Source organism: Ranitomeya variabilis, chromosome 1, assembly GCF_051348905.1.
Source record: "Ranitomeya variabilis isolate aRanVar5 chromosome 1, aRanVar5.hap1, whole genome shotgun sequence".
NCBI classification, from domain to species: domain Eukaryota; kingdom Metazoa; phylum Chordata; class Amphibia; order Anura; family Dendrobatidae; genus Ranitomeya; species Ranitomeya variabilis.
In genome coordinates this window covers 698,417,629-698,442,702 of record NC_135232.1, presented here as the reverse complement: position 1 = coordinate 698,442,702, position 25,074 = coordinate 698,417,629, and the positions used below count along the sequence as shown (strand labels likewise).

Below are 25,074 nucleotides of genomic sequence, written 5' to 3'. Positions count from 1 at the left end.
ACAAATAAAATAAAAATGGTAAAAATAAAACTTTTTTTCTGTCAGACATCCATCACCTTTGGTAACATTTTGGAGTGTGCAACCTTTTGATTTCTTTGTTTTTTTTAAGGGTGATGCAATTGCCGACCCAATTGTGTTTTATGGGAGACAAGGCCGGAGACGCTGCAGCCATGGGAGCCCGTAGATACCTGTGGAGGCCTCCTGGCAGATCGCAGCCAGGTACTGCTCACTGCAGTGTAAACTCATGTGCACGGAGCAGCGCACACGGGAGAGGACACGGTGCGTACTGAAAACGCGCACGGAGGAAGACTGGCTCCTCCGCCTCTCTGTAGTACGCTGACGTCACGGGTCAGCTGATTACCTCCGTCCAGACTAGCAACCGGCAACACAAGAGCCGCATCCAGTGTGAGGCGGGGAGGGCAGGGGGTGGGAGCTGTCTGTGGGCAGTGCTGACGGCAGGGGCAGGCGGCTGTACGGCACAGTCCGGGAGCAGCACGGAGCCGGTACATAGTAGAGCGGGGTATCTGGGCTTCTGTTACAGCCATGCACTGGTGTGTGGTGTGCTCACCGTAAGTGGAGGTATGTCTGTATATCAAGGGGTGTGTGTAATGCAGGTGTAATGTATACAGAGGGGCGTCCGCCTGTGCGCACGTCTCCGCGCGGGGAGGGGGCGTCCGCCTGTGCGCACGTCTCCGCGCGGGGAGGGGGCGTCCGCCTGTGCGCACGTCTACGCGCGGGGAGGGGGCGTCCGCCTGTGCGCACGTCTCCGCGCGGGGAGGGGGCGTCCGCCTGTGCGCACGTCTCCGCGCGGGGAGGGGGCGTCCGCCTGTGCGCACGTCTCCGCGCGGGGAGGGGGCGTCCGCCTGTGCGCACGTCTCCGCGCGGGGAGGGGGCATCCGCCTGTGCGCACGTCTCCACGCGGGGAGGGGGCGTCCGCCTGTGCGCATGGCTCCGCTCGGGGAGGGGCATCCGCCCGACTGTGTATTACGTATCACTTAGGATCTTTGCCCTGCTAATGGTTGGGGGTCTGCAGAGTGTCTGTGGTTTGTACCCCTTCATGTAGCAGACCCTGCTGCTCCTTCTTCTTGCTTCTCATTGGGAGCCGAGGAGCAGTGTACGGCGTATTGTCTGCTGCCACTCCGCTGTATGGAGGATTCAGAATCTGCACAGTGCACGCTGCCCTGTGTGTGTTTAACCACTTAGCAACCAGAGCCCACCATCACTTAGTAGTCATTGTACATGTAGTGGTTTACCAGTCATAACTTATTTAAAGCTGAGGTTTGGACACAAATGTTTTATTTGTTTTAATCAGTTAGATCTGTAGAGCATATATTCTAAACTGAATGTGGAGCCTACAGTGATGGTTTAGATTAGCACAAGTGCTGTTTTTTGGGGGGAGGGGCTTCAGCGAATTTTAGTTTATATATTTTGCTTATGTTTGCATATATCTTTACTGCATAATATGTTCTCAATGAGGTCTTCTCCCCCCCCCGCCCCCCAGTACCAATTGCAACCGGGCGATAAGTATAGTCTCAAACCGAATAACCCCTTTACTGCAGCAAAGTCCCCTCAAGGTAGATATTTTAACCTGTTAACTTTTTCTTCTTCTTTCAGCCTCTTCAGCATGTGTGAAAAAGAACAAGAAGCCGGCTACGGCACCAGACTGTAGGGTTTCCATCCACGTGTCTACCTTCTCCTACACAATATGATTTCTATAGATCAGCGGGTGTCAAAAGCCAACACCACCAATCGGATCAAACTTGGAGGTGTTCCACGAGGCAACCTCTTTCTCCAGCATCATCATCACCATCCATCATGTAGAGAATGACGTTTTCCGATAGCAGAGATCTCCCACCTATGTCTAGTGAAAATATGGAGGTCCACATGTCCCGTGTGGCGCCCTTTGTCAACAATGGGGAAATCTCACACCTGCGAAGTGGATCTGGAAGGAGGCGATCTCAAACGCTAGATAATTCCGAATCGGTTATCCAGAGGACTCGGTCTCAAAGCCGGCCGCATTCTCGTACGAGAAATAACGAGGTTATAACGAGTCCTCCTCCTCAAGACAGGACCTGTATATCTGTAGGTGACAGCAACCTTAGCTGTGGCGTGATCCCAAATGAGCTGCAGTCCAGGCTTCTTGACTTGAAGGACTATAAGTCCAGGACCCGCGCTATCGAAGAACTGAAGTACCTCATCCAGGATTTCGACTTCAGTTCAGTGTCCCATTCCAATGTGGTCGGGTTCATCAGCTTTTTATGCACGCTGCTCAATGACAGCAACTTCACTGTCGTCCTGGTCACTTTAGACGTTCTCAACTGCTTCGTTCTTAACCTCGGTCAGGGAGTTAAGGAGTTCCTCAGACCCATCGTTTCCTCCACAGTGAAGCTCCTCGGGGACGGTAAGATCAAACAGGAGTATATGAAGATATATATGAGACTCATGAAGGTGGCTGGACCCTACAAGGTGGTTACGGTACTGCTAGAAAACCTTAAAAACAAAAACTCCCGCGTGAGGGAAGAGGTGGTGAATATTTGCATTGTGTCCCTACTGACGTATCCAAGTGAGGACTTCAACTTACCGTCAATAGCTTGTGAGATTGCACCCTGTTTAATCGACAGCAAGAGGAAAGTCCGCCACGCCGCCCTGGAAGCCTTCGCTGTCTTGGCTGCCTCTATGGGCCCTGGAAAAAGCAGCCTACTGAAAGCGGTGGATGAAGTAGAACTACGAGAAGATGGGGACGGATTAATGAATGCAGTTCAGGCCCGATTGGCACGTAAGACCCTCCCTAGGATTACCCCTCAAGGTTTAGTGGAGTATGCCCTTCCTTTCCCATCATCTGCCCAGATCAGAGTGACTCATCACCTGCCTGGGGCGGACACAGACTGGCTTCTAACTGGGAATCGGGTGCAAAGCGGACATTACCAAACTGCAGATCAGGGCGGGAGAGGAGGCGCCCCTCACATTGATCCTGTATCTCGCCGAATGTTGAGCGCTGGCAAAGGAAAAAATAAGTTCCCATGGGAAAATCAGGACCCAGGAGTCTTTGATGTGTTTCCTGGAACTCAGACTTCGGAGAAGGTACCTTTGCATGTATATGTCATGTTGATTTCTTGTTTTCTCTCCGTTGGGTTCCCTCATTCATCACGCAATGTGTACATATGTGACTGGCATGGATTCTTATGCCGTAGGTGTATTTTTAGCGATGACCCTAAGGAGAATTACTCCTACTTACTCTCGGCACTCTACATTTTCCAAGTAAAATTCTCCTTTTTGCTTTCTTATTAAATTGATATTCAGGAGGTCAGGAATTAAAAAAGAAAAAAAATGGAATCAAAGAGCTGGAAAGTTGATGGAATATGAAAAAAAAACCTTATTTAATCCTTTGTTCCATTGATCCCAGCTTTATTTACATCATTGCAATTACTTGTTTTATGTACTTACATGTGACCGCTGCAGTCAGTCATGTTAGCATGTAGGTCAGCGATAGGCTTCAGGAAGGTGAACTGACACTGACTGGGACCACTGAAGTATCTACATTTCCATGCAGACTGGTGAAGACCACTGAAGTGTCTACCTTTCTTTTCAATATGACCCCACGGGAAATAAAAGAAAAAAAAGACAAAATGGTGTGTTTGCTCAAAAGGAAGCTGCTTTTTCCACCCTAGAAGTTTTACTTTCCTGGTCCTTGTAAATTTGTCAGGCTTATTCACTATGGCAGTCTATATGCCAGTACAGTTTCTGAGATTGCTGAAGACCCCCATAGAGATCTAGAAAAGCAGGGACCACTTAAGTATAATCCTGTTGTTTTTGGCGTGTGCATCTGGGGCAGAGGAAGCCGCGATCCGGCCACCATTGAACTTGCATCTGATGCAGCTCTCTTGTAATAAAGTGTCTGTCCAATGGGAAGTCTGTTAAGTAAGGGCTGGATTAGTACTGCCCACTTCACTCTTCACAGGTAGCTCATACTACTTCATAACTTTATTCTTTCTTTTATGGTACGAGGGATGTTTCAGGAAGCGACATCAAGAGCAACCAATTGGCATCATATGCAGTGTTACGGGGGTTGTACATGTGACGATAGGTTCCCTTTAATTCTATAATAGTATCAGGTGACTTAAGATGCTCTGCAGAGTCAGGCCAAATTAAAGCATAATAATAAGATGGTAAACAAGTGCTGAAAGGGAGGGAGCATATCAGTAGACTGATTGGTCAGCACCTCCGGCTGTCTTGGGGCTTCGACTTGTGCTCTGATGTTATATGTGATGAGGAGGCCATTGTATGGATGATCTATAAATTCCATGGTAATCGTCCAATCGATACCTGGAAACCACGTCGTAGTGCAATTAACAGCGGAGTGTACTGTAACTGGTGAAGCTAGAGAGTGGCCCGTCCTTGTGTTCTGTTACCGACACCGAAATCGGGGTAAGGTTTCAGTATCAGGTGATGTCATGCAGACTACAGACACCAGGAGTGGATCATACAGGCCCCCACCTTCCACTGTTTGCCACCAGGTCGGAGACCACCAGGTCAGAGACACTTTATAATTGCACTAATTAAGAGGGATTCTAAGTAGAAACCAAAACTCTGTGCCCCGAGAATTGGCAATGCCAGATCAGATTTTTATTTTGGCCCCTTCCCAAAATCCACCATACATAGGGAGTGTGCCTTATGGAGCGTGCTCGGGAGCTTAGCCTGCTCTCTACGCAGCAGCTGCCATTGTGTCTCTGTATCGGCTACCGTTGGGCCCCCACAGTGTGATTCTGATAAGATGCCACAGCAGCCAGCGGCTACTGAAGGGCAACAGTCACTGCAGTCATGGTCCTCCTATGAAACTCTGCTGAAAGCTCACATTCCCCTTCCAACTCTTGCTGCATTGAAGACCGTAATGCTTTTCTCGGGACCGTATGGCAGGACCATCGGGTGGGGAAACCCATGATGGACACGGACATTTGGTGCTAGAAGAAAAGCAGAAAAAAAAACTTTTTTACATGCCAATGTACTTAATGTTTGACTAATGACGTGACGTCATGTAACCTGGCTATTTATTTGCACAGTTGCTTCAGTTTAATTTTTTTTCTTTGAAATCAATAGAGCAATACAATTGTGTGCAAAGATATATACACCCATTGGACTCAATTTTACTCATCAACCTCCAGCTTTGGGGGGTATCTTCAAGATTATTTTATCTAGTATCCTGCTCCTATGTTATGACCGCTATGTATACTTTGACTTGTAAGGGCAAGTGTCTTATGTTTAACTATTTACAGACCAGCTAGTCTGTTTGGTTTGGGACTCAAAACCCCCTTTAAGGACTCGGGAAAGTAAAGCAATGGGATGAGGAGTTGTATCATGGGGACGATAGGCGTCACTGTGCAACTCTATCCCGGGTGAAATATCTAATTCACCACTTGTAGAAGTTTTCTTGCTCTTTGCCAACCTGCATTGCGCAATGTTGGAATAGTCTGCGAGTACCCGGGGGAATCGGGCCGATTCATGCAGAAAGTTTCCGTGTACTGACACAAGCGTCAAATTATACACTAGGTACATGATCAATACCTACGTAAAGAAAAAAGGGGGGGAGGGACACGCACCACTCTGAATAAACTATTGGTATTGACTCTCTGCATGCGTGCTGATTATGACTTAAGGCTATGTGCACACGTGAGAAAAGAGGTGCAGAATTTTCTGCACAAAATCTGCATCTCCTGGCAGAATCCGCAGCTGCGTTTTTTTGTGCGTTTTTTTTATGCAGATTTTATTTCTATAATGGAGGGGTGCAGAAACGCTGCAGAACTGCACAAAAGAAGTGACATGCACTTCTTTGAAATCTGCAGCGTTTCTGCGCAGATTTTTCTGCACCATGTGCACAGCTTTTTTTTTTCACATTGATTTACATTGTACTGTAAATCACAGTGCAGATCTGCATCGTGTGCACATACCCTAAAGGGGCTGTCTGGTCTATTAAAGAATTAGTAGGAGAAGGGACGTCTCTAGTCCATTGCTTGGCTTTTAAGTCCACTTATTTCTCTGGAGGACCTGCTGTTAGGTTAGTGGAGTCTGCTCAGTGGAGACGTCAGTCCCAGCGTCTTGCTCAGTCTCACTCTGTGCATAGGGTTACTGCTGTTTTTCCAGCTTCTGCCATTGAAGCCAGTGCTGGGCAGCGGCGAGCAGACGCTTTTGGGACTAAGTCTTGCTTTTCCCCTTCTGAGCATGCCCAGGGCAAGATCTCCCATTGGAGATCGAGGGTCACATGCTCAGATACTGCAGCAGATCCCATTGGTCCTCCAGGAAGGTCCTGAAGGTGCTCAACTTCTGTGGCAGCTTCCCATTGGTCCTTCTGGGAAGGTTCTGTACATGCTGCAGCTATAAAAGGTTCGCATGACCGCACGGCCATGCGCTAGTGTACATTTGTATATGTGTGTGTGTTGATGAGTGCAAGTCGTCCTTAAATATCCCATCCCTATTGTATGACTGCTCGCGTAAGGTGGATGATTGATATCTAGCGCCTGTCTAAGACTACTTTCACACTAGCGTCGTACGACGCACGTCGCAATGTGACGTATCAACACATACTGTGGAAGCGCCGCACAACGGGGGCAGCGGATGCTGTTTTTTAACGCATCCGCTGCCCCATTCTGAGCTCCGGGGAGGCGGGGGCAGAGTTCCGGCCACGCATGCGCGGTTGGAAATGCTGCACACGACGCACCAAAAAGCGTTACATGCAACGTTTTTTGTTGCCGACGGTCCGACGCAACCGTCGCACGACGGTTGGGACGTGTGGCAATGCATCACAATGCGTCGCTAATGTTAGTCTATGGAGAAAAAACGCATCCTGCAAGCAATTTTGCAGGATGCGTTTTTTTCTACAAAACGACGCATTGCGACGTGCAGTGCACGACGCTAGTGTGAAAGTAACCTTAGCCATCAGCACGTAACACAAAGAACAGCGTCTTTTGCTGTTACCGCCAGTGCGGCGCCGTGCACTTTCACAGCGCTTTCCTGACCCAAGCCTGGGTGGTTAGTGGCGTCCGCCAGTGCGGCACCGCACGCTCTCTCGTGCATCTTTATTAATATTATTTCTTTCTCTCTGACACCCCAGTTGCGGTGTCGAGCGCAAGAGGTCTATATGAACTCAAATCCTGTGTCTTGGGACTGAGTTCTGGGACTCCTTGCTTGCGCTCTTGGTGCGGTACCGCGGCCCTGTGACGCAACAGGGTTCGCTTCCTCCACACAGGGTGAAGTTAACCCATGTGTGTATCCACATTGTACCGCCATATAGTCCGTCATTACTTAGCAGCAGGTTCCATCTCTGCACGGTGGACCCCGGGCTGCGAACGCACCTTACTCTATCTATTCTAATTATTTGGTGCGTTCCGCTAGCCTTAACCGTGTAACATATTAACCCCTTAAAAGATTAAACTTTAATAAATATATTAAAAATACCACTTCCCAGTGAATACAGACAAAAAAATTTTTTTGGATGAAACAAACATCTAGTAGGTGCACCTGTCCTGGTACACTGACCCTACACTGGCCTGCTGTCCCTTCCTATCAGTGGAGGTTGGCACCCTGATAGATTATTTGGCGCCCCCACTCCGCGGCGGCTATCGCCTGCTGGCCCTGGGTATGACTGACCAACTATAGGCGGGAAAACAATGAGCAAATTAAAGAGATGAAAAAAGCGAGGGTAGAAAAGTCTAAGGTGCACTCTAAGTATATGCTACCAACCTTCTTTAATGAGGTCCCAGGTAGGACAACATGCTAGGAGCATATAAAATTAACACTCATAGAATTTGAATGTAGTCATCGCCATGCACAATTTACACAAAGATGTACCTATGTGCATAGATGGTCAGACATAAATAGGAAAGAAACATAAATATAAATGACCTAGTTCAGTCCGGATTGAGAACTATGCGTAACCACACTATCTGGCAGTATTCAAAAAGCGTTATAGTAGACTAGATGGCAGCCCGATTCTAAAGAATCGGGAGTCTAGAATCCATATATACTTTATTTATTCAAATGTAAGAATAATACAATTAATAAATAATAGTAAGAAAGAACAAAAAATGGCTGCACTCACCAGCTCTTGACAATTCTTGTTATTTAAGGTACAGTTACACAGGATCCATGAACATGCTTATGAGGGGAGTGATGAAAGACATCAGACAACAACTTTGCGTGTTGTGGCAAATGCCACAACAACGGTTCTTTGCTTAAGAAAAATAATGTAAATAATAAATAATATGTATCAATAACTATGTATATTGGTATGTTCTTTCTTGGCACAAATTGCAGGAAGTAGTATTCTAGGCAATTATATATTAGATGGGCATTTCCTGAAGGAAATACATGGTGCTTGAACAGCACTACCAGCTTTACAGCAGCACTTTTCACACACGGGACTGGGGGGCGCCCTTACTTTTGCACCCGGGGGCTCACTTACTTTTGCACCCGGAGGCGCACTTACTTTTGCACCCGGGGGCGCACTTACTTTTGGGGCCGCACTTACTTTTGGTGGGCGGGGCTCCTCGGCCTCCGATTTGGTTGGTGGGGCCCCTCGTCCTCCGATTTGGTGGGTGGGGACCCTCGTCGTCCGATTTGGTGGGTCGGGACCCTCGGCCTCCGATTTGGTGGGCGGGGACCCTCGGCCTCCGATTTGGTGGGCGGGGACCCTCGGCCTCCGATTTGGTGGGCGGGGACCCTCGGCCTCCGATTTGGTGGGCGGGGACCCTCGGCCTCCGCTTTGGTGGGCGGGGCCGCTCGGCCTTCGATTTGGTGGGCGGGGCTCCTCGGCCTCCGATTTGGTTGGCGGGGCCCCTCGGCCTCCGCTTTGGTGGGCGGGGCCGCTCGGCCTTCGATTTGGTGGGCGGGGCCGCTCGGCCTCCGATTTGGTTGGCGGGGCCCCTCGGCCTCCGATTTGGTGGGCGGGGACCCTCGGCCTCCGATTTGGTGGGCGGGGACCCTCGGCCTCCGATTTGGTGGGCGGGGACCCTCGGCCTCCGATTTGGTGGGCGGGGACCCTCGGCCTCCGATTTGGTGGGCGGGGACCCTCGGCCTCCGATTTGGTGGGCGGGGACCCTCGGCCTCCGATTTGGTGGTTGGGGCCCCTCGGCCTCCGCTTTGGTGGGCGGGGCCGGGCCCCTCGGCCTCCGCTTTGGTGGGCGGGGCCGCTCGGCCTTCAATTTGGTGGGCGGGGCTCCTCGGCCTCCGATTTGGTTGGCGGGGCCCCTCGGCCTCCGATTTGGTTGGCGGGGCCCCTCGGCCTCCGATTTGGTGTGTGCTCTGCCTGGGGCCATTGTGCTCTGCCTGGGGCCACTGTGCTCTGCCTGGGGCCCCATATGCTGCCTGGGGCCCCTGTGCTCTGCCTGGGGCCCCATATGCTGCCTGGGGCCCCTGTGCTCTGCCTGGGGCCCCTGTGCTCTGCCTGGGGCCCCATGTTCTGCCTGGGGCCCCTGTGCTCTGCCTGGGGCCCCTGTGCTCTGCCTGGGGCCCCATATGCTGCCTGGGGCCCCTGTGCTCTGCCTGGGGCCCCATATGCTGCCTGGGGCCCCTGTGCTCTGCCTGGGGCCCCTGTGCTCTGCCTGGGGCCCCATATGCTGCCTGGGGCCCCATATGCTGCCTGGGGCCCCTGTGCTCTGCCTGGGGCCCCATGTTCTGCCTGGGGCCCCTGTGCTCTGCCTGGGGCCACTGTGCTCTGCCTGGGGCCCCATATGCTGCCTGGGGCCCCTGTGCTCTGCCTGGGGCCCCATATGCTGCCTGGGGCCACTGTGCTCTGCCTGGGGCCCCATATGCTGCCTGGGGCACTGTGCTCTGCCTGGGACCACTGTGCTCTGCCTGGGGCCCCATATGCTGCCTGGGGCCCCTGTGCTCTGCCTGGGGCCACTGTGCTCTGCCTGGGGCCCCTGTGCTCTGCCTGGGTGTAGGACACTGGTGACGTCACTTATCTCCGGACATTAGCTCCGGACATTAGCTCCGGACATTAGCTCCGGACATTAGCTCCGGACAAAGCCACGGAAGTTGGCACAAATTGCAGGAAGTAGTATTCTAGGCAATTATATATTAGATACATACAAAAGTATTTGAAAAAATTGTCACACCGTAAACTGCACAGTAGGAGAATTATATGCAGATGTCTATGAGCAGTAGTGACCAGTATTCAGTATCTATACTAATGCATAGTGTAGTGGACCAAGGAAATAGATGGAGTTAAAGACAGCCAGTGAGGGTGATATTATCCCCAAAACAGAACACTTAGCTCTCATTCAGAACGCCCCGACGCGTTTCCCCGTCATACGGTTCCTCAGGGGGCAAAAGCGGATATGATGAACTGGAGGTCAATGATGCAGGTGCCCTGATACCGGGACAGACCAGCGTTCCGCTAGCCTTAACACCTGCTGATTGCTTGGCCAGACTGTTGATTTTGAATAGGAATGGTGCAGTACTTGATTTTTCCTGTGGTGACGCTACAGGGAAATTGACCATTTACAACAGATTCCCTTTACAGATTACTGTTGATCACTGATCATAAGCTCTTTGCTGTTCGGCTTCTGAGTAAGAGCCGGATCATCCAAAGCAAAATAATTTCTGTAGATAATATGGTAGTATGAGGAGTCCTTACGCTGGTTGGCGGCACTCTTTCATTCTCCGATATTTGTAGGTTCTGATGTTTGTACAGGAGGTTGTCTGGGGTCCTCAGATAAGTTCCCCCTTCTTTGCCTGCAAGGTGCAGGTTTGTCCCCCATTCTGCATACATTGCAGGGCCTTATTTTAAACGTTCACCATATGTGCTGGCATGAAACTAAACTGCTCAAAAAAAATAAAGGGAACACTAAAATCCCACATCCTAGATATCACTGAATGAAATATTCCAGTTGTAAATCTTTATTCATTACATAGTGGAATGTGTTGAGAACAATAAAACCTAAAAATGATCAACGTAAATAATAATCTTTATTTTTATATAGCGCTATCATATTCCGCAGCGCTTTACAAACATTATCATCGCTGTCCCCGATGGGGCTCACAATCTAAATTCCCTATCGGTATGTCTTTGGAAAGTGGGAGGAAACCGGAGAACCCCGAGGAAACCCACGCAAACACAGGGAGAACATACAGACTCCTTGCAGATGTTGTCCTTGGTGGGATTTGAACCCAGGACTCCAGTGCTGCAAGGCTGCAGTGAGTGCTAACCACTGAGCCACCATGCTGCCCACGGTACCTAATATCCCACGGAGGTCTGGAGTTGGAATGATGCTCAAAATTAAAGTGGAAAATGAAGTTACAGGCTGATCCAACTTCAGTGTAAATGCCTCAAGACAAGGAAATTATGCTCAGTAGTGTGTGTGGCCTCCACGTGCCTGTATATGACCTCCCTACAATGCCTGGGCATGCTCCTGATGAGGCGGCACATGGTCTCCTGAGGGATCTCCTCCAAGACCTGGACTAAAGCATCCGCCAACTCCTGGACAGTTTGTGGTGCAACGTGACGTTGGTGGATGGTGCGAGACATGATGTCCCAGATGTGTTCAGTCGGATTCAGGTCTGGGGAACGAGCGGGCCAGTCCATAGCTTCAGTGCCTTCATCTTGCAGAAACTTCTGACACACTCCAGCCACATGAGGTCTGGTATTGTCCTGCATTAGGAGGAACCCAGGGCCAACCGCACCAGCATATGGTCTCACAAGGGGTCTGAGGATCTCATCTCGGTACTTAATGGCAGTCAGGCTACCTCTGGCGAGCACATGGAGGGCTGTGCGGCCCTCCAAAGAAATGCCACCCCACACCATTACTGACCCACTGCCAAACCGATCATGCTGAAGGATGTTGCAGGCAGCAGATCGCTCTCCACGGCGTCTCCAGACTCTCTCACGTCTGTCACATGTGCTCGGTGTGAACCTGCTTTCATCTGTGAAGAGCACAGGGCGACAGTGGTGAATTTGCCAATCCTGGTGTTCTGTGGCAAATGCCAAGCGTCCTGCATTGTGTTGGGCTGTGAGCACAACCCCCATCTGTGGACATCGGGCACTCAGACCATCCTCATGGAGTCGGTTTCTAACCGTTTGTGCAGACACATGCACATTTGTGGCCTGCTGGAGGTCATTTTGCAGGGCTCTGGCAGTGCTCCTCCTGTTCCTCCTTGCACAAAGGCTGAGGTAGCGGTCCTGCTGCTGGGTTGTTTCCCTCCTACGGCCCCCTCCACGTCTCCTGGTGTACTGGCCTGTCTCCTGGTAGTGCCTCCAGCCTCTGGACACTACGCTGACAGACACAGCAAACCACCTTGCCACAGCTCGCATTGATGTGCCATCCTGGATGAGCTGTACTACCTGAGCCACTTGTGTTTGATGTAGAGTCCCTCTCATGCTACCACGAGTGTGAAAGCACAACCAACATTCAAAAGTGACCAAAACATCAGCAGAAAGCATTGGTACTGAGATGTGGTCTGTGGTCCCCACCTGCAGAACCACTCCTTTATTAAGTGTGTCTTGATAATTACCAATAATTTACATCTGTTGTCTATTCCATTTGCACAACAGCATGTGAAATTGATTGTCAAACAGTGTTGCTTCCTAAGTGGAAAGTTTGATTTCACAGAAGTTTGATTTACTTGAAGTTATATTCTGTTGTTTAAGTGTTCCCTTTATTTTTTTTGAGCAGTGTATATATATATGAACAGTATCTTAAGGGGGGGGGGGGTCTTGCAGGTAGAAGCATTACCTATCTGTTCATTGGATATGAATGCCTAAACCTCCACCAATAACCCAAAAATGGGACCCCCCCTTTACCATCTCCAGCGATGTCTTAAAAAGTTGATGCATCGGTGGGGAGGCTCCCTGGCGCATAGTTACACAGCAGTGCCAGAAATGGCAGAGCAAAGTGACAGGTCCTTGTTCTGGCATTTAAGGGGGTCCCACTGGTCAGACCCCACTAATCCTGCATATATCAGTATGGAATAATGCCCTATTATGACGGCTGCGCTGCTCAGTCCAGGAATACCATGCCCCATAATCCCTTCTCCTAATATTATCACTTGCCCCCGCCATTATATGGCAGCAGTTCGTAACCAGGTGCATGTGTGATCGGCGTGAGCCTTTTTATCCGGGGCACAATGGATGCTCTTGATGTCAGATCCTCTGTCCGCCCGCCTGTCATTCCTGTTTGCACTAGTTAAATTTTCCATGTGCCGATCCCATTGTCTGGCCCGAGTTTACTCTGTGTAAGCAGAGGAGGTGTGATGTTACCAGGACGCCACCGATAAGAACTTGTTCACATGCCGATCCTGCCAAGATTACTCTTAATTACATAGCGGCTCATTAAGACTCATTTTTGGACTGGGTGTATAATCCTAATTGCACCGTACCGTATCATGTTACCTCACGCAGGGGTGTGTGGGCTTTGGGGGTCATAATGCAGAGCTAAGATCATGGGGGACTTTGCCTGAAATTAAAAGTGGTACTGCTGGTGGACCCCTGCTGCAATCTCCATGCTCGTCAATGGAAAGGTGATGTATTAATTTATATTTGAAGGGATATTCCTATTATAGCAAGTTCTCGCCTATCCACAGGCTATGAATGAAAGGTTACAAGCTGCACCTTTGTGATATCGCACCTGTCACGAAAACTGGGCTCCACTGACATCTGCTTGCCCACTCGGGACTCCCACAATATTCATAGACTTCAATAGAGAGTTGAGATGTTAAGTTGTCATAATAGGAATATCCCTTTTAAATATAATTTTTGCAGCTGAGAAATCTGCGGCAGTGCACACTGGTGACCATCGCTCAGCTGTAATATCGGGCACACCATGTGGTCCGATGTAGCGCTCTTGGTAATAGGAAGCAGCCATGTTTTTTGTTTTTGTTTTTTTCCCAAATCCTGTGCATCCCCTTTAACTCCTTTAGTCATCGGCGCTGCTCTGAAATGCCACACCAGTCTCATTTATCTCACCTGTCTCATTTAGTTCCGTTGCTGTTCAGTTTGTCCCCTGTGCTTTACACTGCAGGTTTGGCTGCTGTGTAACAGCAGTAAGTGATTGTATGATGGTAAGAAACCTTGAATTGTTAGGATCCTATGACACCTGTATGACTTCTGTCGGTGAATGGCAGCGTGCTCCTATACACTCAAACTCGGGATCTGGTGACATCCATTTTGCTCCCACTATTACATAAAAGCTGATGTCTCTTCCTCTTTTCTTTAAGGACTCATTCAAATGTCACAATTTTTATTAAATTTTTTTACTGAAATTTTATTACCGTATATACTCGAGTATAAGCCGACCCGAGTATAAGCCGACCCCCCTAATTTTGCCACAAAAAACTGGGAAAACATATTGACTCGAGTATAAGCCTAGGGTGGAAAATACAGCAGCTACCGGTGAATTTCAAAAATAAAAATAGATGCTCCATACCGTTCATTATTGCCCCAAAGGAGGTTCCATATAAAGCTGTGCCATATATAATGCTCCATACCGTTGATTATTGCCCCATAGATGCTCCATATATAGCTGTGCCATATAGAATGCTCTGCACCGTTCATTATGGCCCCATAGATGCTCCTTATAAAGCTGTGCCATATATAATGCTCTGCACCATTCATTATGGCCCCATAGATGCCCCATATAAAGCTGTGCCATATATGCTCTGCACCGTTCATTATGGCCCCATAGATGCCCCATATAAAGCTGTGCCATATATGCTCTGCACCGTTCATTATGGCCCCATAGATGCCCCATATAAAGCAGTGCCATATATGCTCTGCACTGTTCATTATTGCCCCATAGATGCTCCTTATAAAGCAGTGCCATATATGCTCTGCACCATTCATTATGGCCCCATAGATGCCCCATATAAAGCAGTGCCATATATGCTCTGCACTGTTCATTATTGCCCCAGAGATGCTCCTTATAAAGCAGTGCCATATATGCTCTGCACTGTTCATTATGGCCCCATAGATGCTCCTTATAAAGCAGTGCCATATATGCTCTGCACCATTCATTATGGCCCCATAGATGCCCCATATAAAGCAGTGCCATATATGCTCTGCACTGTTCATTATTGCCCCATAGATGCTCCATATAAATCTGTGCCATATATAATGCTCTGCACCGTTGCCCCATAGATGTGCCATATAAGTCTGTGCCATATATAGTGCTCTGCACCGTTGCCCCATAGATGTGCCATATAAATCTGTGTCATATATAGTGCTCTGCACCGTTGCCCCATAGATGTGCCATATAAATCTGTGCCATATATAGTGCTCTGCACCGTTGCCCCATAGATGTGCCATATAAATCTGTGCCATATATAACGCTGCTGCTGCAATAAAATAAAAAAAAACATACTCACCTCTCTTGCTTGCAGCTCCTCAGCGTCCCGTCCCGGCGTGTCTCTGCACTGACTGATCAGGCAGAGGGCGGCGCGCACACTATATGCGTCATCGCGCCCTCTGACCTGAACAGTCAGAGCCAGAGGACGGGAAGACAGAGCGGCACCCGGCGTGTGGATCGTGGACAGGTGAATATAAAATACTCACCTAGTCCCGGCGCTCCTGGCGCTCCCCCTGCCTGTCACACTGTCTTCGGGTGCCGCAGCTCTTCCTCTGTCAGCGGTCACCGGCACCGCTGATTAGAGAAATGAATTTGCGGCTCCACCCCTATGGGAGTGGAGTCCATAATCATTTCTCTAATGAGCGGTCCCACGTGACCGCTGAACAGGGGAAGAGCTGCGGCACCCGGAGACCGTGGGACGGGCAGGGGGAGCGTCAGGATCGCCGGGACTAGGTGAGTATGCCTCAGCGCCCTCTCCCCCTCACCCGCCGACCGTGACTCGAGTATAAGCCGAGGGGCACTTTCAGCCCAAAAATTTGGGCTGAAAATCTCGGCTTATACTCGAGTATATACGGTAATTTACAGCAAAAACTAATAAGCGAGGGGAATATTGGTTTGGCCTTCTTTTGTCCTCCCCTTTGATGTATCTTGTCTTTCCTTCTTGCAGCCTTCCTCCATCTTTGATGTCCATCACACGCCCATTGTGAAGACCCCGACGGCAACAACCAGAAACTCTGTCCACCAAATGCCCGCTGACTACAGCATCCAGCCTGACCCCCGGCTGGCCGCGTCCGGTAATGAATAAATGTTTCCTCTGTTCCCTTTTTTTTTTAATCTGTTTTTTTATTTTCATGAGTCAAAACCGCAGAACCTGACGCAGCCTGATCATGCGAGTGGTGTTATTTCTGCATCCAGAGGAGTGAATCTGCGGTGGCCAATATGACCCGCAGCAGAACACCAATCCCTCTCTCCAGTAACCGGGAAGGATATTCCCACACGAGATAAGCCTGGAAAACATGAAAAAAGAATGTTTCCAAACCAGAGTTGTGTATGCAATAGTCATGGCCTCCTGCACCTGTCTGTAGATAATAATAATAATAATAATCTTTATTTATATAGCGCCAACATATTCCACAGCGCTTTACAGTTTAACAGTTTCAAACACAACAGTCATGGGTAACAATGTTAACAATACAGTAATAAAGCAAAATAAGACAAAGTAAGACGAAATAAGCTGCCCCTGCTTGTGAGAGCTTACAATCTACAATGAGGTGGGGAGATACAAAGCACAGGTGTGTATTTATAATGATGTATTTACAATGATGGTCCAGCCATGTTCAGGGGGTGGGGGGTAGATGGAGATAGTGAATGGGCTACACACACACAAACATAAAATGAGTTTGATTAGGGAACGTGATAGGCCGCTCTGAACAAATGAGTTTTGAGCGAGCGCCTAAAACTATGCAAGTTGTGGATGGTCCTAATATCTTGGGGTAGAGCATTCCAGAGGATTGGCGCAGCACGGGAGAAGTCTTGGAGTCGGGAGTGGGAGGTACGGATTAGTGCAGAGGTTAGTCGAAAGTCGTTTGCAGAGCGCAGTGGTCGGCTAGGTCGATAGACAGAAATGAGGGAGGAGATGTAAGGGGGTGACGCACTGTGGAGAGCTTTGTGGGTGAGAACAAGTACTTTGAATTGTATCCTGTAATGAATGGGCAGCCAGTGTAACGACTGGCGAAGAGCGGACACGTCTGAGTAACGATTAGCCAGATGGACAACCCTGGCTGCCGCATTAAGGATAGACTGGAGAGGGGAAAGTCGCGTGAGGGGGAGGCCAATTAATAGAGCGTTACAGTAGTCCAGACGGGAGTGGATTAGGGCGACAGTGAGAGTTTTTGTTGTCTCCATGGTGAGAAAAGGGCGGATTCTAGAGATGTTCTTTAGGTGTAAGCGGCACGAGCGGGCAAGAGATTGTATGTGGGAGGTGAAGGAGAGATCGGAGTCAAACATAACACCCAGACAGCACGCCTGCTGCCGGGGTGTTATTATGGTGCCACCCACGGAGAGTGAAATGTCAGATTTAGGGAGGTTAGTAGATGGCGGGAGCAGAAGAGGTTGAGTTTCAGATAGAGAGCGGACATGATGTCAAGACTGCGGACAGACAGTCAGTGGCATTCTGTAGTACAGCGGGGGTAAGGTCAGGGGATGACGTGTATAGTTGTGTGTCATCAGCATAAAGATGGTACTGAAAGCCAAATCTGCTGATGGTCTGTCCAATTGGGGCCGTGTAGAGGGAGAAGAGAAGGGGGCCAAGGACTGAGCCCTGAGGTACCCCGACAGTGAGAGGAAGAGGAGATGGAGACCTCTTCCGACAAGCCTACAACCTGCAGTAACCACCGATCAACCAACCGCTGCACGATCAGCTCTATCCTCACCTACTGTATTCTCACCCATCCCTTGTAGATTGTGAGCCCTCGCGGGCAGGATCCTCACTCCTCCTGTACCAGTTATGACTTGTATTGTTCAAGATTATTGTACTTGTTTTTATTATGTATACCCCTCCTCACTTGTAAAGCGCCATGGAATAAATGGCGCTATAACAATAAATAATAATAATAATAATAATAATAATGAAGTGGAGCCAACCAAGCAAACACTGAAGGAGCGGTCAGAAAGATAGGAGGAGAACCAGGAGAGAGCAGTGTCCTTAATGCCTAGTGACTGGAGCCTAGAGAGTAGGAGAGGGTGGTCAACCGTGTGAAAAGCTGCAGATCGTTTCTTTTGGACGCGGCTGGCTTCAGACATCTGGAAAGTCGTCCGTGTTTATGGCTCGTGCAAACATGCTCTATGGGTAGATTTGCACAGCGTTTTTCAGCTTTTTGGGGGGCTTTTTTTTATGTATGCCTTTCTTTGTTGTTCCTTTTGCTTGCTTTTTTTTTCTGAAAAAATGCAGCATTTCACACTGAGGCCCTGGAGCTCTAACACTGGGCCCTGATGTAGTTTGTGTTCAGCAGGGGGACGGCTCACTCTTTCCCACCTCACACAAGGTGCTGGTAGGAAGTTTTTGTCTGCAGCTTGGGGGGTATTAGCTGTGATGAATGGGCCCTCGGCTACGTGCTTACTCCCTGACACTTCCGCTCCTTAATTATAGAGGTCAAAAAGAACACCGTGTGCCAGCAGAGGCCTGTAATGAAAGGGTTACAGCTGCTTTAAATGTAACCCACCGGGCCACACATCGGCTCCCTTAAATGCTGCTGTGAATTTCTGACCGCAGTATTTAAGGTGCACAGTCATGGGGGGGGGGGGCACAGATCCATGTGCCCATCGGCTTCTTCTTTCATCATGACTCCTTTTCCTTCTATATTCCTGCATGGCTGCCATGTCTGTTATCCCTACTGTGAAGCTATAGCTAAAATTCAATCCTGAGGAAATTAAATCCGCTGTGCATCCTTTCCCCAGGTAAAGAGGAGGCTCCCATTCCACTAAAGGCATCCATCGTGCGACTCCCATCAGGAGGGAAAGACCTCAATAAGTCCAAACCTGTCCCTCCGATCACTAAAGGGACCAAGTCCTTACCGGAGATCAGTTCTGTGTCTGGCAGCTACGTCTGGAGTAACCCCAAAGCCCTCGCCAAGAGCGGAGAGGAGGAAAGCCTCGCACTGGACCTCTTGGATCTAAGTCTAGGAGATGAAGACGACCGTGAAGAGGTTTGTGTTTTGTTGCCAGGATGTGTCTCTATGCCCCCTAAGTTACTATTTTCGTGAGCCTCCTGCATAGAGCCCGCTATGTTACTGGTCCAGGATTAGGAAGACATGGATCACTTATTCCCAAAAATAAAAAGCAGCCTCCCCAATCCTCTTCCGTATATAGTCTGTGTGTGGTATTGCAGCTAAGCTCCAACGTAATGAGTGGTACTGAGCTGCAATACCACACACAACCTGTACACAGAGGTGGCGCTGTTTTTCGAAGAAGACAGTCAAGCTTTTCTAATTCTGGACAATCCCTTTTTAAGTGTATGGTTCAACCTCACTGTGCACCTCCATGGTGCGGTGATGATGGATTTACACTAGAGGTTTTTCACTACTCCTCTGTATTAGTCATGTTGCCTTGCTGGTCACTGTGACTCCATTGCATTACTCCGTGGCATATAGCCATCTTTGCTGTGCTGCCTGTGTCATGGCGAAAGTCCTTTTGCAGCCCCAGTCTTAAAAGGGATTCTAGTCTTGGAAAACCTCTGTCCCCATGTGCAGTTTGTTCTGAATAGCACTGGGCTTTACTCACCTTTCCCGGGTCCATTGCAAAGTCTCTGCGTCTGTTCCTGCTTGTCTGTGATTGTCTGCAGTGCAGACAATATAGGGAGGTCAGCTGCTTGTGCGCACAGTGATTGGCTGCAGCGCTGTTGATGTGAAGTCAGTGCTGCTCACAATAACAGACTCCAGGAGCAGCAGGGAAGAAACGGCGCTGGACCCAGAGAGGGGGAGTAAAGCGCATTTTTTTGTTTATTTGTTTTATTTAATTTTTATGCAAGAACAATGGTTTTCAGAACTGGGAAACCCCTTTAAGCAGCTGTGCGGTGACCCGCTGCCGGGAAGAAGTCAATTGTATGTATATCTGCAACGCCCCCACAGGGGAAGAGAAGCATTACATGGTGCCGACTAAACGTGGATGTGTCGGGTCCTCCAGTGTGAGATGCGCTCTGCTTTGGCTTCTTGATGGGGTCCAGTGATACGGACCTGATTCATCCCCTATATTATCTGCCTGTGATTTTGTTTTCTTATTGCTGTTCTCAATATGCAGATGGAAAGTTCACTTAGAAACGTACGGAACAGCGCAGCGAGGAAGCGGGCCAAGATGGGCGGCAGCCTGTCAGACCTAGAGAGCCCGGACTCCATGAAAATAGACCTGAATATGGATTCTCCGTTTTCAACGTCTTCGCCTATTAGCGGGTGTTACAGTGAGAGTGGGGTCTACAGCCGCGAGTCCCAGCATTCACCTCTGTCACCTCCCCCGCAACTGAAGAAAATGTGAGTAAGGCTGCGGGACATCCGGCTCCTCACAAACTGGAGCTTTACTTGGTTTGTGAGAACTGTTGGGCATCATTAATGTAATGTGACATCACTGTGTGCAAGTGTGTTAGCCCCACCCTGTGACATCACTGTGTGCAATTACCTTTTCTTCTCATGTCATAGTGTTTATTAACCCCACCCTGTGACATCACTGTGCAATAACCTCCTGTGAGGTCAGTATTTATTAGCCCCACCCTGTGACATCATTGTATTAATTCTCTCTGTGACATAATTACTTTCTGTAGTAGGATGTCATCTTGTGCGTTTTCCAGGTGTTGTGATGCTGCTGTAGCTCCTGGCCGCGCGCAGGGACGCCGCTGTAGCTCCTGGCCGCGCGCAGGGACGCCGCTGTAGCTCCTGGCCGTGCGCAGGGACGCCGCTGTAGCTCCTGGACGCACGCAGGAAAAATGTAGTAAGAGCCTCCGGCAGCCGGTCAGGTCGGTGATTGGTTGCACTAATTAGCGGCACTCTCCCTTTCTATGGTTTGTCACTCTCTTCGCTTACGTTAGGGGCAGAGATGACATTGGCGAGCTGAGCAGATGCTGTAGTTAGCTTGCGATATTTACCTGGGACTCTTTGCATTTACTTTAAGAGCTCATTCACCTACAGCCTTTATGGTACATCTGCAGGAGATGCCATACTTGTCCAATGGGCATGCATGCCACTACTGGGACTCACTCAAATCTTTCTCCAGAACAAGGCCCTGATGTGAGCAGGCCCGGCCACCTCTCTGTTCAGGGCAGATGCCTCCAAACTGTCCCACTGTATGGACATATGGTGTCTCCATACAGCTGAGACGAGGCAGAACGGCGAGTACCAGCCCGGCCGAGTGATCTCTACTGACAGGTAAATGGCAGCGTGTCCTCCTCTAATAGTCGGGTACGTAATGACGGACTGGTTTATTTGCCATAATGATGGGCTGCAGGCACGTCGCTCCTATAATTACACCCTGGGATTTGTGACTTTTAGCTGCTTAATCCTTTGGTTTCAGAGCATTAGACCTTTATGTGACGTTACCCCTCATTTATCAAAACTTTTACTTCAACTTAGAAGATAATCCAGACGACTGCTTGTCAGATTATAGCGGAGAAATAAGTAGTGAATTTGATTAGGTAAATGTTATAATTACTCAATGTTGTTTTTGATTTTTACTCCGAGATGCATGACAAGCCGTATGAGGACTCTGTTTTATTTTTTTCACAGAGCAAGTTGACGTTTCCAAAATATATAAAAAGTGACAATTCCAGCATTTTTTATTTTAGTTTTTTTTTACTTTGATTTCTAGTCCCCGTACGGGACTTCAACCTGAAAGTATTGCAGCATATAGAAGAAATGACAATCTGCTACAAAGCTCAGCCTATGGTGGCCTTCATGGGAGTACAAAGATGGCAGCAATGCAGAGGGGGCTTCAGTAGGCTCCTGGCTGCTGTGGCAATCCATCAGCACCCCACACTCTAGGGTAGGAGACTAGTGGGCCCCTGAGCAGTCGTGTCACTCAATCGCACCAATTAAATGCCACGGCCATAGTTAGTGAGCAGTATTTAAGTGATTAAAGCTTTGATCACTGCTGTAAAATGCGGGTGCCGACTGTATAACACGGCCGGCACCTGCCCTGTATGCAGCACACTCTGCTCCTGAATCCGCACCATACAGACACAGAGATATTTGCATCATGGTGTCATCACTTCTACGCTGACACCACAGCGCACTCTGTGTCGTCGGAGGGGTGTAGTACACTCCAAAACTGATCCTGGCATTCTCGCGAAAGAAAAAAAAAAGTGTGATATTTGCAGAACTTGTGCAATATTAGGAGTTAATTAGTAACCAGGACTGGAGGAATGTGGTGACTGCAAGTAATTGACTGACCTGTGGATGGATAAGCCCCACACAAGGGGTCACTGAGGGAACATTAACCCCTTCTGATATATGTATGTCCTCAGAGGTCTGCAGTATATCACAGGTGCCCTCCGCAAATTACACCCACGCCTCCCCCCCCCCCTCCCGATCACATGGAGTTCTGGCAGCAGGACACTATGGAAGACATATTGAATATGCCATATTACTCATTGATGGTGGGCTGACTTGTAGGACCCCCATGATCTCTCACAGCGTTGCTCCTGTCCACCTGGTAACTACACCATTGTGCCGTTCATCTCCGTGTAGCTACATCACAGCCTCCTGCAAAAGGAAGGATCACAAGGACCGTTGCGAACAAGAAGTGATGAAGGGACCACCGTACCTTTTTATTTGACATCAGTAGAGCTCATTTTGAGCCAAATCACCCAATCGGAGCAACTCAGCTTAAAGTCGCTAGATAGGAATACCCCATTAAATAAATGTGTAAGTTGGGGGCATGACATGCCAGATCGGAAAGCAATATCGAGACCCCAGAACAGAGGGGCACTTCTGCACCTCTGCAGACCCTGTTTATGAGGAGAGACCCCGGTGCACAATCTTGTATTTCCTTGTCTTCCCGGGTAATTACCGTATGTTCATCCTTTATTTGCTGACATTGTGTTACATGTTCTCTGTCTTACAATTTCAGGTCGGATGTGACATTGGTATCAAAATTACGGCCGTCAAGAGTCTTTTCTGCCCGGAACAAAGATGCCGTGAAGAAGCTGGACGGTGCTTCCCAAGGTGTGATCCCCTAAACTGGAACAGGTTAACATGACCAGACCAGTCTGCGGACCCCCTAGAGACATGACTTGTGCCTCCTGTAGTGCATGGCCTCCTGGGCTGGTTTTAGGCTGCATGCATATCTATCTTCTATCTACTATATAATTGTCTAAGGGTCACTTCCGTCTTTCTGTCCTTCTGTCTGTCTGTCTGTAAAGGAAATCCCAAGTCGCTGATTGGTCGTGGCAAAACAGCCACGACCAATCAGCGACGGGCACAGTACGGTGGCAAAATGGCCGCTCCTTACTCCCCACAGTCAGTGCCCGCTCCATACTCCCCTCCAGTCAGCGCTCACAAAGGGTTAATGGCAGCATTAGCGGACCGCGTCATGCCGCGGTGTAACGCACTTCGTTAACGCTGATATTAACCCTGTGCAATATACTACATGGGCTCTGCAATATACTGCGTGGGCTGTGCAATATACTACGTGGGCTGTGCAATATACTACGTGGGCTGTGCAATATACTACGTGGTCTGTGCAATATACTACAGGGGCTGTGCAATATGCTACGTGGCTGTGCAATATACTATGTGCCTGTGCTATATACTGCATGGGCTGTGCTATATACTACGTGGGCTGTACTATATACTACGTGGGCTGTGCTATACACTACGTGGGCTGTGCTATACACTACGTGGGCTGTGTTATACACTACGTGGGCTGTGTTATACACTAAGTGGGCTGTGTTATATACTGCATGGGCTGTTATATACTACGTGAGCTGTGTTATATGCTATGTGGGCTGTTATAAACTACGTGGCTGTGTTATATGCTTTGTGGGCTGTTATACATTCCGTGGGCTGTGCTATATACTACGTGGCTGTGCTATACACTCCGTGGGCTGTGTTATATACTACGTGGGCTGTGCTATATGCTACGTGGCTGTGCTATATACTACGTGGCTGTGCAATATACTGCGTGGGCTGTGCAATATACTGCGTGGCTGTGCAATATACTGCGTGGCTGTGCAATATACAACGTGGCTGTGCAATATACTACGTGGCTGTGCAATATACTACGTGGCTGTGCAATATACTACGTGGCTGTGAAATATACTACGTGGCTGTGCTATACGCTTCGTGGGCTGTGTTATACACTACGTGGGCTGTGTTATATACTGCGTGGGCTGTTATAAACTACGTGGCTGTGTTATATGCTATGTGGGCTGTTATACACTCCGTGGGCTATGCTATATACTACGTGGCTGTGCTATTCACTCCGTGGGCTGTGTTATATACTATGTGGCTGTGCTATATACTACGTGGCTGTGCTATATACTACGTGGCTGTGCAATATACTACGTGGCTGTGCTATTTACTAAGAGGGCTGTTTTATACTACGTGGCTGTGCTATATACTACATGGCCGGCCGCGAACAATCAGCGACAGGCGCAGTCCGGCCGCGAATTGGCATGGGATTTGAACCATGCTTCGCTAATTGGTCGCGGCCGGCCGAATCCTGTGTATTCAATGTATTATTCTAAAACCTTCATAAATAACCTGACCAAAGAACTGAGGCGAGCTTCCAGGGCTGCTGAGCGCAGATGGAAAAGATCCCACTCCAACGACCACTTCATCGCATTCAAACAGTCCCTCACTACTTTCAAGACCACACTCGCCACAGCAAAACAAACCTACTTCTCATCTCTCATATCCTCCCTGTCTCACAACCCTAAACAGTTATTCAACACCTTCAATTCTCTCCTCCGTCCCCCAGCACCTCCTCCCTCCCCACTTATCTCCGCTGAAGACTTTGCCTCATTCTTCAAGCAGAAGATTGATAACATCAGAGACAGTTTTGGTCAACAAGCCCCAGAGCCCTTCCTCCCAACTTCCCTACCCTCCACCTCCAAAACCAACTTCTCCACCATTACAGAAGATCAACTCGCCACTCTACTCTCAAGATCGCATCTCACCACCTGTGCACTTGACCTGCTCCCATCCCACCTCATCCCAAACCTCACCACAATCTTCATCCCAACCCTAACCCATCTATTCAACCT

The 25,074-nt window shown here is 49.0% G+C and overlaps 1 protein-coding gene across 3 annotated transcripts in view; it reads left to right on the top strand.

Moving 5' to 3' along the window:
• Positions 1 to 344: 344 nt before the first annotated feature.
• Positions 345 to 25,074, top strand: part of TOGARAM1 (TOG array regulator of axonemal microtubules 1) — a 37,574-nt gene continuing 12,844 nt past the window's right edge. Inside the window, exons 1-6 of one of the 3 annotated variants that reach the window (XM_077267059.1) lie at positions 345 to 579; positions 1,615 to 3,081; positions 15,997 to 16,123; positions 18,786 to 19,033; positions 20,124 to 20,350; positions 22,938 to 23,032. In XM_077267059.1, coding sequence (XP_077123174.1) covers positions 1,825 to 3,081; positions 15,997 to 16,123; positions 18,786 to 19,033; positions 20,124 to 20,350; positions 22,938 to 23,032 — 1,954 coding nt within the window. In that variant the 5' untranslated portion in view covers positions 345 to 579; positions 1,615 to 1,824. The remainder of the gene's footprint in view (positions 580 to 1,614; positions 3,082 to 15,996; positions 16,124 to 18,785; positions 19,034 to 20,123; positions 20,351 to 22,937; positions 23,033 to 25,074) is intronic. The other 2 variants (XR_013215967.1, XM_077267074.1) reach the window with 2 other exon arrangements.